The 14,640-nt window shown below is 49.9% G+C and overlaps 1 protein-coding gene across 4 annotated transcripts in view; it reads right to left on the reverse strand.

The window, feature by feature from the left end:
• Positions 1 to 460: 460 nt before the first annotated feature.
• Bcl11b (BCL11 transcription factor B) overlaps positions 461 to 14,640 on the reverse strand; it is a 91,815-nt gene continuing 77,635 nt past the window's right edge. For all 4 annotated transcript variants that reach the window (XM_006971698.4, XM_006971700.4, XM_006971697.4 and 1 more), the window contains one exon: positions 461 to 7,359. In XM_006971698.4, the coding sequence (XP_006971760.1) occupies positions 5,348 to 7,359 (2,012 nt within the window). In that variant the 3' untranslated portion in view covers positions 461 to 5,347. The remainder of the gene's footprint in view (positions 7,360 to 14,640) is intronic.

The following is a 14,640-nucleotide window of genomic DNA, read 5'->3' on the forward strand; positions in this document are numbered from 1 at the left end:
GAGCTCGGGAGTCTGTCTGTGACCGGAAATTCTCCGAATCAAAGCTTCATCTATTAAATCCACCACAGAATGCTTGACCATGCCTGAATAGAGGTTGTGGCATGGGATGTCCGTCAAGATCAACATTATCTTTGGCTGTCTTAAACTACTTTTGATAGTCATTTTTTTTTTCTGTTTTTGTTTTATTACTTGTTTTTTCATTTTGTTTTTTGTTTTTTCATTTCACTTTGTTTTGTTTTTAAAGACAAGGTCTCACTATGTGCACACATAGCACATAGCCCGGGCCAAGAACTTTTCCAAACCTCGCTGCCTCCTGGAGGTATTGTCTCTCCTCCTGGTCACGGGCTTAAGGTGTAGGTCAGAAGGGAAATGGAGAAAGACCTTCAATGCCCCCCGTAGAAATAAGCTGTCCATTCCCCACCTTTGAAAGACACAGAAAAAGACAAGGTTTGGAGATCAAGTTAAATGTCCCAATTTATTTTCATAACTTGAAACCAGAACAAACTTGGTTTTGAACAAGCGTACAAATGAAATGGCAGACACATGCTGAACTCAACATTGTGACATTAAGGGAAAAAAAAAGAGGCCCAATTCCTTGTACAGAGAAGAAAAGAAACAATAAATATTTCACTAAGCCGTATTGAAATGACCTCCTGTCATCTCAACATTTTATCCATAATTAAAAAAAACTAGTGCCTGTTTTTAAAACAGAGCACAAATACCAAGCAATAATAAATAGCTCCAAACTTGTTGTAAGAGACAAACCCTCTAGGCAAACAACAAAAGCTCATACGATAAGTAATAGAAAAGGTAATAAAAATATTTTGCCTCGCCAGTACAAAAGCAAACAGCTGAAGTCAATGTGCCTTTGCTATGCAGGGCCGACACAGAGAGAGCACCAAAGTCACGGATTGGCCTGCGTTCCACAAAACCTCGGACGGAAGGGCCAGGTGGAAGGCTGGTCACCTCGGGGTTCACATTTTGATTAGAGTAATCCAGTCTCCTCTCCCCTCCCCTTCCCATGATGACCCTCCAATGGCAAGTGGCAGGTTCCAATGTGGGGGCAACTTTGGGTCAAGTTGTGGCAGTGTGGAACCCGACCTGAGGTTGGTTGGGTCACCCACGCTAGAGCCCTTTGGCTGGGTCACCTGCTTCGGGGAGGTTGGTTGGTTGGTTGGTTGGTTTTCGCTTTGATAAGCGAAGCAAAAATCTCTTCTCTCTGCAGTGGACAGAGACATACAATCCTTGTGCTTTAGGATGGCTTAGTCCTGGCATTCTGGTGACAGGTGAGCTGGTGAGCGCTGGCTAGCTTTTACGAGCACAGGAGAACCACACAGAGGCTCCCAGATAGCTAACAGGGCAGCGGAGGGACAGGGCAGCAGAAGGGCAGGGCCATCCTGGGCCTTGGGGCAAGGCTGTGGGACACTGAGGCCGAGGCACGTGGCATCCCACTTGGCCCCCATCCTTTAACTGTGCAAAGGCAAGTCAAATGGGAAACAGTGAGGCAGACTCTGCATTTAGTAAGGACCTGCCTGGAAAGATGCACGGCCATGCTTTCATAACCTGAAATGATGATTTCTTACATTTCCTGAAATTAAAAAAAAAATGGCTTCCTGATATAGATATGTGTGAAAAGTGTATTATTCCCTCATCCAATAAACAACCACTTTATTATCTTAAAGCTACTCGGCTTTACAAAAAAAAAAGGGGGGGGTGTTGGGGGAGAGGGGACAAAGAGGGGGTAGGAAATTAAAGATGGGATGAACAGCGAGAGGGTTGGCAGAGACTGGAGGAGGGCGGGGAGGGAACACAGGAGGAGAGAACGATGGAAAGGCACAGAATTCCTTCATCCTAGGCCCCTCACCATTCTGAAACCAATGGAACTGCAGAGGAAAGCAGTGAAGCCGAGAAGGAAAGCGAGCAGACACTGTCCATGGAACAGAAGGATCTGCCTTCAGGGCCCTCCTCAGTCCCGCCTGCACCAGCCTCGGTGGCAGAGGCTCCCCCGGGGCCAGCTGCTCCTTCGAGGAGCTTTGATCCATCCAGGTTTGCTCAAGGAGGAAGGCAGCTGTGGATTCTCTCTCTGCTCGGGAGGGTGGTCAGGGGGCCGAGGGAGCAGCCACAGTAGCCAGAGCAGAGTAAGGAGGTGACCTTGCTCCCTCACCCTACACCTACCATCTTATAGAGGGATGGCTCTTTTCACCACTGACACAAATAAAGCACTTCCCATGGGATCTGCTGTGGCTGCACCCAGGAGGCCTGATACAAAGTTCGGGCCTTCAGTCAAAGCCCAAAGCCAACAGTTCTTTGAGTACGCCAATTCTGACAGACTATATACAACTAAGATGACTTGTGAACCAAAGCATTGGACTCTGTCCTTTTGTGTCTTTTTTTTTTCTTGAAGGTTGTCAAACAACCCTTTTTTTTCTCCTGTACAAGAGGACTTAACATACAAATGTGAGTGAGGTTTTTGTTTGTTTTTTGTTTTGTTTTGTTTGCAATATTTTATCCTGCCAAATTAAAAAAATATATTATGGCAGCCTGTTTGTTTTTGTTTTTTTTTCTTTTTATTTCCAAATTCACTAACAAAAAGGTACATTAAATCCCTTTAAAAGGACAAGCTTACAGTTAAAAAATTACAAGCTCCAGTAAAAATACAGCGAGAGCCTACATCATATGAACCGACCAATATATCCATTCCAGAGGGAGGGGGGGAGAGAAAAATAAGTACAGGTCAGAAATGTGATTTTTTTTTTCTGCAAAGCAGTAACAATATTAAGCACTTTTTTCTACATACTTTTTCTACACGGTGTAGCAATCCCCTTTTAATCCCCAAATACAAGTTTCTATACATTTGTTTTCGAAATAAAAATTCAACACCCAAGGCAGAAAAAAATGTACTAAAACTCCGACTTTACAGTTACTGTGACAGAACAGATTTCATAGACCCACCATTTAAAACTTACTGTAACGGTTTCAAGGAAAAGAAAAAGGACTTTTTTTTTTCTTGTTTTGTAAAATGCCCAGGCATTCTCAATTATTACAAATACTGGTCCACTTTGACAGTAATCAAGAAATTTCAATATATATAATGTATACTAAAACCCCGTCACCAAAAGAAAACAATATACACGTAGCCATTGTGGCATTTCTGTATAACCTATTAAGCAAACTTTGAAAATAAAATAAAATAAAAAAGATCGCTCCAACACACATACACACGATTTATTTTACCCTTGTATGTATCCAATACTGTAAACGTATTTTTAAGACAGAGTGCACTAAATTTAAATTTAGAAAAAAAAATTAGCCATTGTTCCTGAATTATTTTGTTGTTTTTTTTTTTTGTTGTTTTGTTTTGTTCTTTTTTCTCATTCAACGATATCAGCTTGCGTCACTTGAGTTTTAATTCAGCAGTAAATCGCCTCCACTCCACATCTAAGCAGCGTTGTCCCAAAAACAAAAGGGGCTGAAAACAATTCTGCTAATGGGTGTCCAGGGCTGTGCTGGGCTTACTTCTTCATTTGATTGGGTCTTATGGCATTTTCACATCCTCTATCTTCAACCAGGATTTTTTTTTTTTTTAATTTAAAGTAAATGTGGCTTTGTTTTTAAAGAATGTACTTTTCTTGTTTACTTTTTAAAGTCTTTTCATCTCAAAAAAACATAACCAAAAAAAAAAAAAAGAAAAGAGTTTTGCATTTGTCTCAAGAGACTCAAATAGGAAGATCAGTTTTCAAGGCACGCACATCAAATTGAACGGCAGTAGAGAGACTGTCCAATAAATTATTTAACTTTGTTCTTTATAGTGCCAGTATTGTGAATGCCACGCTTAGCAATACTGACACTCAATCTCAACTGTCCCTTACAGTTTAACCCACCTCTGGGCCAAAGATAAGAATATGCTGCAATTTCTTGTTTAGAAGCCATTTAATTTAAATGCAAACAAAAGCTTTAAAGTGCGGGTCAACAGAATTCAAACATCAAATCTGAACAAGTCCAATGTATGGTATGTCCCAACTAATTGGAGGAAGGAAAAACAAAAACAAAAAAAACAAAAACAAAAACAAAAAACAAAAAAACAAACATGGAAGCAGCGTGGGGCACCTTGGATGGTACTCTTCCCAGCTCCTCCAGCAAGAAAGAACAGGCAAGATTCCCCTGCCCTACAGTACTGCCAGCATTAGATGAGAGACCCCGGAGCTAACTTCCCTAGTCCACCGGTCGGGGCCAGCTGTCTGCTTGGGACACAGTCAATTACCAACCGCTGTAGCAATGGACACCCGGGGTTTATCTGTAGGCTGTGGGGGGTGTGAGAGAGAGAAGCATCACATTGAGAGAAGCCTGAAAGAACATTGTTAGTTTCTTCCTCCCTGCCCACCGCTGCCTACCCAGTAGGTACCCTCAGCCAAATCTACAGCGAAGCAAGGACAGAGGCAGCTTCCCAGGACACACCAAGCTCCTCAGAAAAGGACAGTATCTCCTGGGGATGCCCAAGTGCTGAGGCTGTTCCTAGAGTCACCTAGAAACGTTTCTCAGGGTCCCGAATAGGGGAGGAGCTTGCTTGCCACATACCCCTTCCTCCAAGTTTTCCTTCCATGACAGGAAAGTTGAATTCCACACAGAGAAGGTCTCTGGGACCTCAGGACATCAGTGCTATGTCTCCAATCCGATGCTAAAACAAAGTGCTACAATTTTCAAGATTGTAATCCGCTGTACATCCACCTCCCAGGGAAAAAAAAAATGTTTTTGAAAGCCACCTCCCCACCCCCCCCAAAAAAACCCACATGCCACTTTTTTTTTTATTTCAGGACAAAAGTAAATGATGAAAAGGCAAACAACTTTAAAAGTCATTTAAGTGTTGGCTTCTTGACAAGAAATTACACATGCTTAGCTTAAATTTCAAAAAAGCAGCACCCCCCCACACACACACAAAAATTATAATTTAAAAGATAGCTTCCCTCTACATCACTTGCGAGTCATTGCTCAAACTACTACTGGGTTATTAAAAAATGAAGGGATGGATACCCAACAAAATCTTTTAAAGGAATTTAAACAGAAATAATAATAATAATAAGTACCTGCACATACATGCCAAAAAATTACAAAACCCAATAAATACAGAAATTATTGCACAGTTAAAAGGCTCCACAATTTTTTTTTTAAATCTTTACTGCCTTAATCAACCCTCAGGTTTCCATAGGACTTCGCAGACACAGGTTAGGTTGGACTGCCGCCTCCCTTGGGCCCCGGGGACACAGAGGCCAGTCCGGTCACCGGGTCCCGTTGGTGATGGTTGGCGATGGTCACACTGTACAGATGCACGTGCTGCTCCCCGCACACGCGCTTAGCTCCTCTCGGCCTGCTCGATTTTGACATCATTAGTCAGCAAGTGTTCACCGTGCCACTTTTTCATGTGTTTCTCCAGGGTGCTGTAGACGCTGAAGGGCATCTGGCAGATGTCGCAGCGGTACACCTCCTTGCCGATCTGCCCGTGCGTCTTCATGTGGCGCGTGAGCTTGCTGCTCTGCGCACACGCGTAGTTGCACAGCTCGCACTTGTAAGGCCGCTCTCCAGTGTGGCTCCTCCGGTGCACCGTCAGGTTGCTACAGTTCTTGAAGACCTTGCCGCAGTACTCGCATGTGTCGCTGCGGCGGCCTTCCTTGGAGCTTGGCCGCCCAGGACCCGGGCCACCCAGGTGAGGCGTGCTGCCCCCGCTCGCTGTGCCGCTGCGCCCAGACAGCCCACCATCCAGCAGGTCCCCCGGCGGCGTGGAGAAGCGGAGGCTGCCATTCTCAGACGAGTGCTCGGACGACGTGGCGAAAGGCGACTGGCGCGCGTCCGTGAAGCCCAGGAACGGGTCCTTCATGAAGTGGCGTGAAGCAGCATAGCCCACCAGCCACTGCGAGTATACGTTCTCGGACGGGATGAGCGCAGCAGGCGGCAACTCCAGGTCCTTCTCCACCTTGATGCGTTTGGCCGCGTGCAGTGCTGGGCCACCAAGCCCGGGGCTGGGCAGCGGTGCAGGCTTGCGTGGGAAGAGTGCTGGGAAGGGCTCTGTGCCCGGTGCGAAGGCCCCACCACGCCCGTTCACCGCGCCCGGTGCACCTGCATCCCCGCAGCCACCAGCACCGGTGTCACCCGCATCACCTGCACGCTTCAGGAAGGCGCCACGCTTCTCCCCATACTGTGGCATTGGGCCAAGCCCCGCATCCTCCATCACCTTGCCCAGTGTCAGCGCTTTCTCATCTGCCAGCGCCGCGGCTGCAGCACCCGCACCAGCCACACCTGGCACACCGCCTCCATTCTCTCGACCACGACCCAGCTCCGAGTCCATGCTGAAGCTCGACTCAGGCCGGCTCTCATTCTCCAGCAGCAGTTCCTCTTCTTCCTCCTCCTCGTCCTCGTCGTCCTCGGGTTCGGGGCCCAGCGATGGGTCGCTCTCATGGTGTCGGAAGTCACCATCGGCCGCTTTGAGGTCGCCAGGCAGCTCGCTGGTGCCTGGCTCTGGGGAGCTGGCAGCCGACAGCCCGTCATCCGAGCGGCCAGCCAGCGAGCCCGCCTTGTGCATGTGCGTCTTCATGTGGCGCTTGAGCTTGCTCGCCTGCGAGCACGCGTGGTCGCACAGCTGGCACTTGTAGGGCTTCTCGCCCGTGTGGCTGCGCCGGTGCACGATGAGATTGCTCTGGAATTTGAAGGTCTTGCCGCAGAACTCACACGACTTGCTCTTGGCGGGAGGCTGCGGTGGCGGCGTGCCCGCAGGCATGGGTGGCAGCGGTGGCGTGCTGAGAAACGGGGACTTGGGGCTGGGCTGGAAAGGGTTCAGCAGCCGGTGCATAGGGTTGCCACGGCCTGGGGACACGGGCGGCGGCGTGGAGCTGTTGCCAGCCAGTTCTCGCAGCCGCCGCGAGAAGTCCATGGCGGGAGAGTCTATGGCCATGGGGTTCAGGCGCATGACTCGGTCGAAGGCACTGGGGTGCTGGGCCACGAGCCCCATCTCCTCTGCACTGAGGCGGTGTGGGTCCAGGTGATGGCGCGGCGGTGGGCTGAAGAGCGGCGGCGTACCTGGCAGGCGGCCCTCGCCGAAGCCGGGGTGGTCCCGTAGAATGGGGCCCGTCATGCGCAGCAGGTTGAAGGGGTTGCTGTCCCCCAGGAAATTCATGAGTGGGGACTGGGCCACGGCCTCGGGGCCAAGCGGAGGCGGGATGGTGAGCCTGGGCGTGAGCGAGCTGCTGGCTGGCCCGGGCTCCAGGTAGATGCGGAAGCCGTGCGTGTTCTGCGCATGCTGCAGCAGGAACCAAGCGCTGTTGAAGGGCTGCTTGCATGTTGTGCAAATGTAGCTGGAAGGCTCATCTTTACCTGGGGAAACACGAAGGAGAAAGGCAGAGTGTGAGCAGCTGCATGGAGCCGGGGTGGCCACGGGGTGGACAGGCCTCAACTGGGTCTGCCCACAAGGCAGAGGACAAGATCTATGAGCACTCCCTGGGAGTCCTTGGAGTCAACTTGTGCAGCCGAAGGGTAGACAGGCCTCATTGCAACCACCCAGATGGCAGGGAACAATGGTATCTATGAAAAGGCCCCGGGACACCAGAGAGTCGCTTTTGCGGCCTAATAGTGGACAGGCCTCACTGCGTCGACCCGGATGCAGTGGACAACAGGATCTATGAGAAAGCCCCAGGTCACCAGGGAGTAGCTTGCATTCAATGGGCCTGACTTTGCTCCCCCTAAAAGCGTTCTTACTTTAATCATTTTGGGGACCAGAGGAGAGACAGTGACAACGGCTACATTATGTAAAAGAGCCAGGATAATAAGCCTCACCCCCACACCATCTAGACCAGGATTTTTGACTCAGTCACTGTTGACATGTAGACCCCACCCTCATAACTCATTGCTGGGGTGAAAAGGAGGTATAGGGATTCCACATAGTAGATGCCAATATCCCCACCCTCCAGTGGTGCAAACAGAAAGGAATACATGTCATCAAATATCTCCTCTGGGATAAAAATTAGTCCACCTCAGCCTCCCCTTGCGGACTACTAACGCCATTGCTTTACAAACTTAACTTTTTTTTTTTTTTTTTTTTTAAACAGAAATCGCTATGAAGCTCTGCGGTAGAATGCCTGCCCTTACATTCCGTTCCCAGCTGCTAGCGATAGACATCCAGGTACCTTGCCTACATTTGAGATTTTAGCCACAGGAAATTTCTGTTTCACGGGCCAGCATCTGTGCAGAAAATACTGTCCAATAGAAACCCAGATATGTGAAGCAAGACTAACACAGTTCCAAAGTCTGCTGTTCTGTGAAAGCCACCCTCACCTGTGGCCTCCCACACTCCCACAGTGTGGAAATCAGCTCCACAGTCCCCTAGAAGGGCAGGAGGTGGGGGATGGGACTCCAGCCTAAAAGAGTAGTCCGATGTCTTCTGCCAGAAGACAAAGGAATGGAAGGAGACCGCCAAATGTGACAGCAGTCAGGACGAACAGCCACACGTGCTGATTTGTTACCACTGGCTCGGGTGACATCAGTCACAAATGGTTGTGGACACTCGTGGCCCTGAGCCAAAACACCACGTACTTGTCATTCACTAGTGCAGTCTCAAGATGGAGGCTGAACCTTTTGTCTGGAGCTGTTGACCTCAGTGTGAGGCCACATTCTGCCTGCCAGAACCTTCCTAATGCCTTAGATGAGTAAGACAGGCGTGGACAGGCCTGTCTGCCTTCATCGGATGCAGCGGCTCAGAGGGGTAAGAACAGGCCTCTCATTCCAGACCTGGCACAAAGTATGGCAACCTCAGTCTTGAAAAGACCCTCTCCTCTGTTTAAACTTGCCTGTATCAAAAAAGATACTAATGCTGACACTAAGTCAGAAGTTTCAAACTCCCCAGCAAAGCCAAACATGAACAGTTACCATACCTCACAGCAGACAGGCCCTCGTCTTTGCTTACCCCAGCCTGTCCTGGAACATCCATAATCCTGGGTAGACAGCATCTCACTCTCCACCAGCTAATGCCACATCCTAGGAGGCTGCATCCCTCGCTGTGTACGTATGTTCTGAAGTCCGCCTTGGCCTCAGTTTCCAGGGTGCACCTCTCCAAGACAGGCTTGCTAGTGGGCCATGGTCCACAGAAAAGTACTATGCCAAGCCGGGTGTTGGTGGCGCACGCCTTTAATCCCAGCACTCGGGAGGCAGAGCCAGGCGGATCTCTGTGAGTTCGAGGCCAGCCTGGGCTACCAAGTGAGCTCCAGGAAAGGCGCAAAGCTACACAGAGAAACCCTGTGAAAAACCAAAAAAAAAAAAGAAAAAGAAAAAGAAAAAGTACTATGCCATCCTGGGGTAGGATTGAGATTCCTTTGGACCATGGCACCAGCAGGCCCAGGGCAAGCAGCACTGGAATCCGAGACATGCTTTTGCAAGGTAGGGATTATCCCACTATCCCCTGATAGTGTGTCTGTGGGTCTGGTGTGGTAGGTAGTAAAGCAGAGAAATTAAAAAAAAACAAAAACAAAATCCTGAAGTTCGGCCTCATTGCGCTGCACATCTGTATTCCTGTGTGCAGATAGGTAAGCATGTATGCACACACGCAATGTGGGGGCAAGGGGACAACGTCAGGTATCATTCCTTATCAGGGGCCATCTTATCTCTTTTGAGAACTGGGGCTCACAGGTTAGGCTTGAGCCTCCGGCCAGTATGCCCCAGAGATCCTCCTCTGCCCACCTCCCAGCACCGAGACTGTAATGGCTCCACCCCTCGGTTTTTATGTGTATTCTAGAGATTGGGCTTGGGTCCTCACACCTACATGGCATACCTTTACGGAAAGCCATCTCTCCAGGCCTCCCTCCATATTTTTAAACTGCTGCAGGAGCACTGAGGATACAGCTCAATGGTAGAGTGCTTGCCTAGCATACATGAGGTCCTAGGTACAATCTTCAGCACCAGCCCCTCCAGCAAAACGAACAACAAACAGAAAAACGAAAACACCAACCCCGGAGAGCAGAGCCTATTTGCTCTCTCCAGGTGTCCCAGCATGTCTGCATGGGTCTGTACTCTACACAGGACTCCTAACGGGGGTCTTCTGTCTTAGCCTGGTTTCACAAGGCCTGGCCAGCCATGATGCCCACGATCAGGGCCTAACAGAGGAATAGTGCCTCCCGAAGTCCTGACCCCACCCCACTCCCCATCTAGGCTTATTAGCTAATGTGCTTGAAGGACAGGAAGCCTTGCCTCAGACAGTTCACATGGAGCTGGCCAGAAGACAGGTTTAGACTCCTCCTCACATCGTGTGTGTGTGTGTGTGTGTGTGTGTGTGTGTGTGTGTATTTCATAAGAAGGTAAATACAAGTCCCTTTCAGACACTTTGGAGCTACTAACACAAATGAAGTACCATGTCCTAGGAGGTCCCGTATCAAATCAACGGTTGTTTCTGTACCCTTCTCTGGGCCCCATCCACTCTAAGTAATGGATTTATGGCACAAGGCTGCTGAGGCCTGGGGTGTTCTTAAGCTGGGCCCCATCTCTTCTCAGCGTCTCCATTTCCTCAAGTAGCTCTGAAGCACTTCCTGCCTCTTTATCTGGTGACCACACATTTTCTAGATTGTTCTACAGCCAGCAATCAAGAAATTCAGCTAGCCAACAAATACATAAGTCCAAAACTGATTAGGTAGCCAAAATAACTGATTACATTAATTAAAAAAAAAAAAAAAAAAAAGCAAGGCAGTACATGCCCGAAAAACTCGGATACTTCTTGAAGGTGTGTGCGGGTGGATGTCACCTCCATAGTTAACTGTAAGGAGAAGGAGGGCCGCTTACTCCTCAAGTCATACAGATTTCAGGGCCATTTGTCACCCCGGGGTGAGAGCTATCTTTATTGGAGCCCCTAAATGTCCCTCCACAGAACCCCAAGGTTCACTGTAGGCAGCAGCCTCCCCAGCACCCGAAGGAGAAAATAAAAATCTCCCCGCTTGAAGGCCCCCCACTAGACAACCCTCTTTCCAGCCACCCCCTTCTTTTTTAAAATAAAATGTTCATTTCCATATGATGACCTCATGGCTCTCTCTTGCCTCGAAATAGTCCTGAGCATGGGGTTGCTCACTTTTAAGAACTGAACAATGTCAGAGAGTCTTTGACGAGCCACTTGGAACATCTTTCTATTCAAGAACGGAGTGTTTTATAGACGCGGCACACTCACAGATGGCTGGTTTTTCAACATGGCAGGACAGCCTTAGCAGTTGGCTTCTGACTCAGGGCTGGCCTCGGCTCATCCCAAACTTTTCCTCACTGCCACCTCCTCCTCCAGCTCACAGCCACCTCACATAGGTGTCCTGGCAGATGTCCTGCAGGAGGACGTGGCTGTGTTGCTCACGGACCGGAAAGGATCCCCTGGTGCGGCTGCTTGCTAAAGATCCCACCTGCTGGGTCCAGGTTACTTCAGAAGCACCAGCCCTGGCCTACAGACCTAGACATGCCAGCTGCGCTTGTCTCACCGAATCACACGGAGCAACTCAGAACCCAGGGCTCCGCCACGTCTCCGTGCTTCCCGCCTCCTTGCTTTCCTAGATCTCTAGAGCACACACTAAGCTTCTCTGTTCCTGCAGCTACCAAGAGACTGTCTTCGCATTTTCAGATGCAGAATGCTACCCCAGGTCTGTACAAGAGGCCCCCACACAGAGGAGCATCACTTAACACATGTGCTTTGCTCACTCAAGGGTGTAACCAAGCAAGTGGCGTCACTTCTCTGAGCCTTCATTCCCAGTCACTAAAACAGAAAGACTACACCTGCCTCCTGGGGGGGAGGGGGTGGTTGGAGGCAGTGAGGTCCTGCCTGCTTCTGTGAACTGTGCTCTGCTGTGCAGATGTGGCAGTAGACCTGACACCTTCTGGGTTTAGTCACCCATCCTTGTACACAGCTATGGGTGTTTCCGGGATGCCTTTTGGTGTAACTGTTGGTAATAAGGCCAGGATGAATTGTAATGCATCTTGCCAGAAAAACAGCAACTCCAGAGAGCAATCTACAAATGTTGAAGGACACTTCTGTCCAAGCAGGGGAACCAGTCCGGGCCTCCTGGACCCCTCAGCGGGCCACAAAGCACGGCACAGCAGCTGGGCGTCTTCGCTGCCTCAGAACATGCCATCGTCGTTCACCGCGGCCTCTGAGGGAAGCCAGGTGAGGATCCTAATCATGCTAGCATGCAGTTCAGAGAATCAAGTCATAGCCAGGAAGTGGCAGGGCCGCACCCTCACCGTCTTCCCAAGCCCTGTACTGGACCCCAACGGCCCTCCCAGCAACACCTGCCAACCACAGGGTCTGTCACCCTTCCTGAATGTGTAGAGGTCAGTTTCACAATAACAGTGCTCTCTCAGGGAAGGGCACTGATTGTCCTTGAACAGCCTCCACTGGACCTTCACCCTAAGCTGGAACAAGGGAGCCATTTGACAGAGCCAGAGAGCCTACAGCATGTGCTACTTGGAGGACCTATTGAAGGGGCCACATGACACTGAAATGGCTGAACTTTGGACAGGAAGTTTTATCCCTGGATGCCTCTCAGGGATCCTTCTCATCCAGCACCCAAGCTGAAGGCTGGTTTTGCCTCATCACTTACCAACCCCCCCAGCCCCACCACCACCACCCTCCACCCTGGCCAGTCAGCAACTGCTAAGATTCTGTCTCCACAGCTCCCCAGTGGCAATAAGTAGAACTATTACTCAGGTGACATCTAGGTCCCATGTGCACTTAAACATTGCCTCCTGAGCTGGAGGTGTATTCCAATGCTAGAGCACTTGCCTAGCATGCATGGAGCCCTGGATCCAATCCTCAAATCTCCCAGCACCAAAATAAATTTAAAAAAAAACCATTTCCTCTTTCATGACGTCAGAGAGAAAAATGTCAGCTGGGCTCCTGGAGTGTTTATGGTCATCTATAAATCCACAAGCATCCTGCCGGTTCCCAATTCACTCAATCAGACCTCAGCCCCGGGAGGCGGAAAGTCGAGCGGTGGGATGACGGAGGTCACAACAGACAGTAGGAAACCTGTACCATGAGCCAGGGATGAGTTCAGTACACCAGGGGCCTCACGCAACCTTCCCGGGGCTCAGAAAGCACAACCTGCCCAACAGCGCTGTTTCACAGGCGAGGAAACTGAGGGCTGGAAGAGATAAGGCCATCTGCCTGGTGTCCCACAGCGGGCAAGTGGCAGTGCCTATGTGGTACACTGTCAAGATAAAAGCTACTCAAGAGAGAAGGGTCCAGAGCTCATTAACCTAGGGAAAGGGTAGGGAGGGACCTGTGTCTTGATATTTTACCTTCCATTCCAGCTTATGTGCGAACGGAAGTCAAGATGTGTTGCTTTAGGTTATCCTGGTGGTAAATGAATCCGTGCAGATTAGCTCATGAGAATGGAGTAGATCCACAAGTGAGCCACAGAAGGGTGTGACACCGTGGTGGCTGTGGGGGACTATGGATGCTCGCTGGTACTTCGTGATGGCCTCAGTCTAACACACAGGTCCATCTATGCGTTTGCTCTCCCTGCAAACCTTGGAATCCTCTTTGGTCTGTGCTTCAGACAGCCATGGGCAAATACACAGAGCCTGGGCCTCTTCGCTGTCTGTCAGTCCCAGCACACAAGAGCTCAAACAGTGGGAACTGGAATAGACAGGTCAGAATAAACCTGTAAGTTCTTCCTGTCGGCTGAGGACAATCACAGCATAGACTTTTCATTCAGGGACTGGATCCCCTGGATGTGCTTGGTACTCCTCCAGCAGCTAGATGCACACAGCTCACAGTCCAGGGGAGCTGAGGGTAACCTTGTGAAATGTGTGAGTGATGGAACTGGGGAGGCAAGAGCTTGCCTCGAAAGATCTGAGTTCAATTCCCAGAACTCACGTTTGACGAAATATCCAGACATAAGGATGCTCATTAGGAATCCAGCGTGAGGAAGCAGAGTCAGGAGACTCCCAGAAGCCCAGAAGCCCATACACCAGTTAGCCTAGCCTACTTGGCAATTTGCTTGTCGAGAAAAGTTTGAGAAGGAGATAATATCTGAGGTTGTCCTCTGGCCTCTAACACATATGCACACACACACACACACATACACACGCGCACGCAAACAGAAACACAGGGCTGTATGAGCGGTGCTGGGGGAACATTTAGGGTCCTAATAGAAGATCCATGCCCTTGCCCGCATTGGGGGTTAGAACCTGCGTCACACTGGCTCTGTCCCACACGCCCATAAGAACTGCACACGTGACCACGTACAGAAGAAAATAACGACAATGCAGGCACGTGATGACTGGCCTCGGACTGTCTACGTAGACTCCATCTTGTGGCTGGATTCCAAGCTGGGAACACGACACACACACACACACACACACACACACACACACACACACACACACACACACACACGGTGTTTACAGTCCTAATGAGAGCTTTAATGTCTGTGCGCTGTGGTCCTGCCGTTCGCTGCAGCCTGGGACACGTCCTTGGCCTTTGCAAACAGAGCTCCTGTGGCCTTCAGACTTGACACTGCAGTCAAGCTGACGGACATCAAGGAAGCTCGGGGTTCTCGTAAGAAAAGGAGACGCCTTGCGGGGGTTGTTTTTGGTGGTAAACGGCCCAAGACCGGGGGGGGGGGGGGGGGGGGGGGG

Source organism: Peromyscus maniculatus, chromosome 14 (genome assembly GCF_049852395.1).
Source record: "Peromyscus maniculatus bairdii isolate BWxNUB_F1_BW_parent chromosome 14, HU_Pman_BW_mat_3.1, whole genome shotgun sequence".
NCBI classification, from domain to species: Eukaryota; Metazoa; Chordata; class Mammalia; order Rodentia; family Cricetidae; genus Peromyscus; species Peromyscus maniculatus.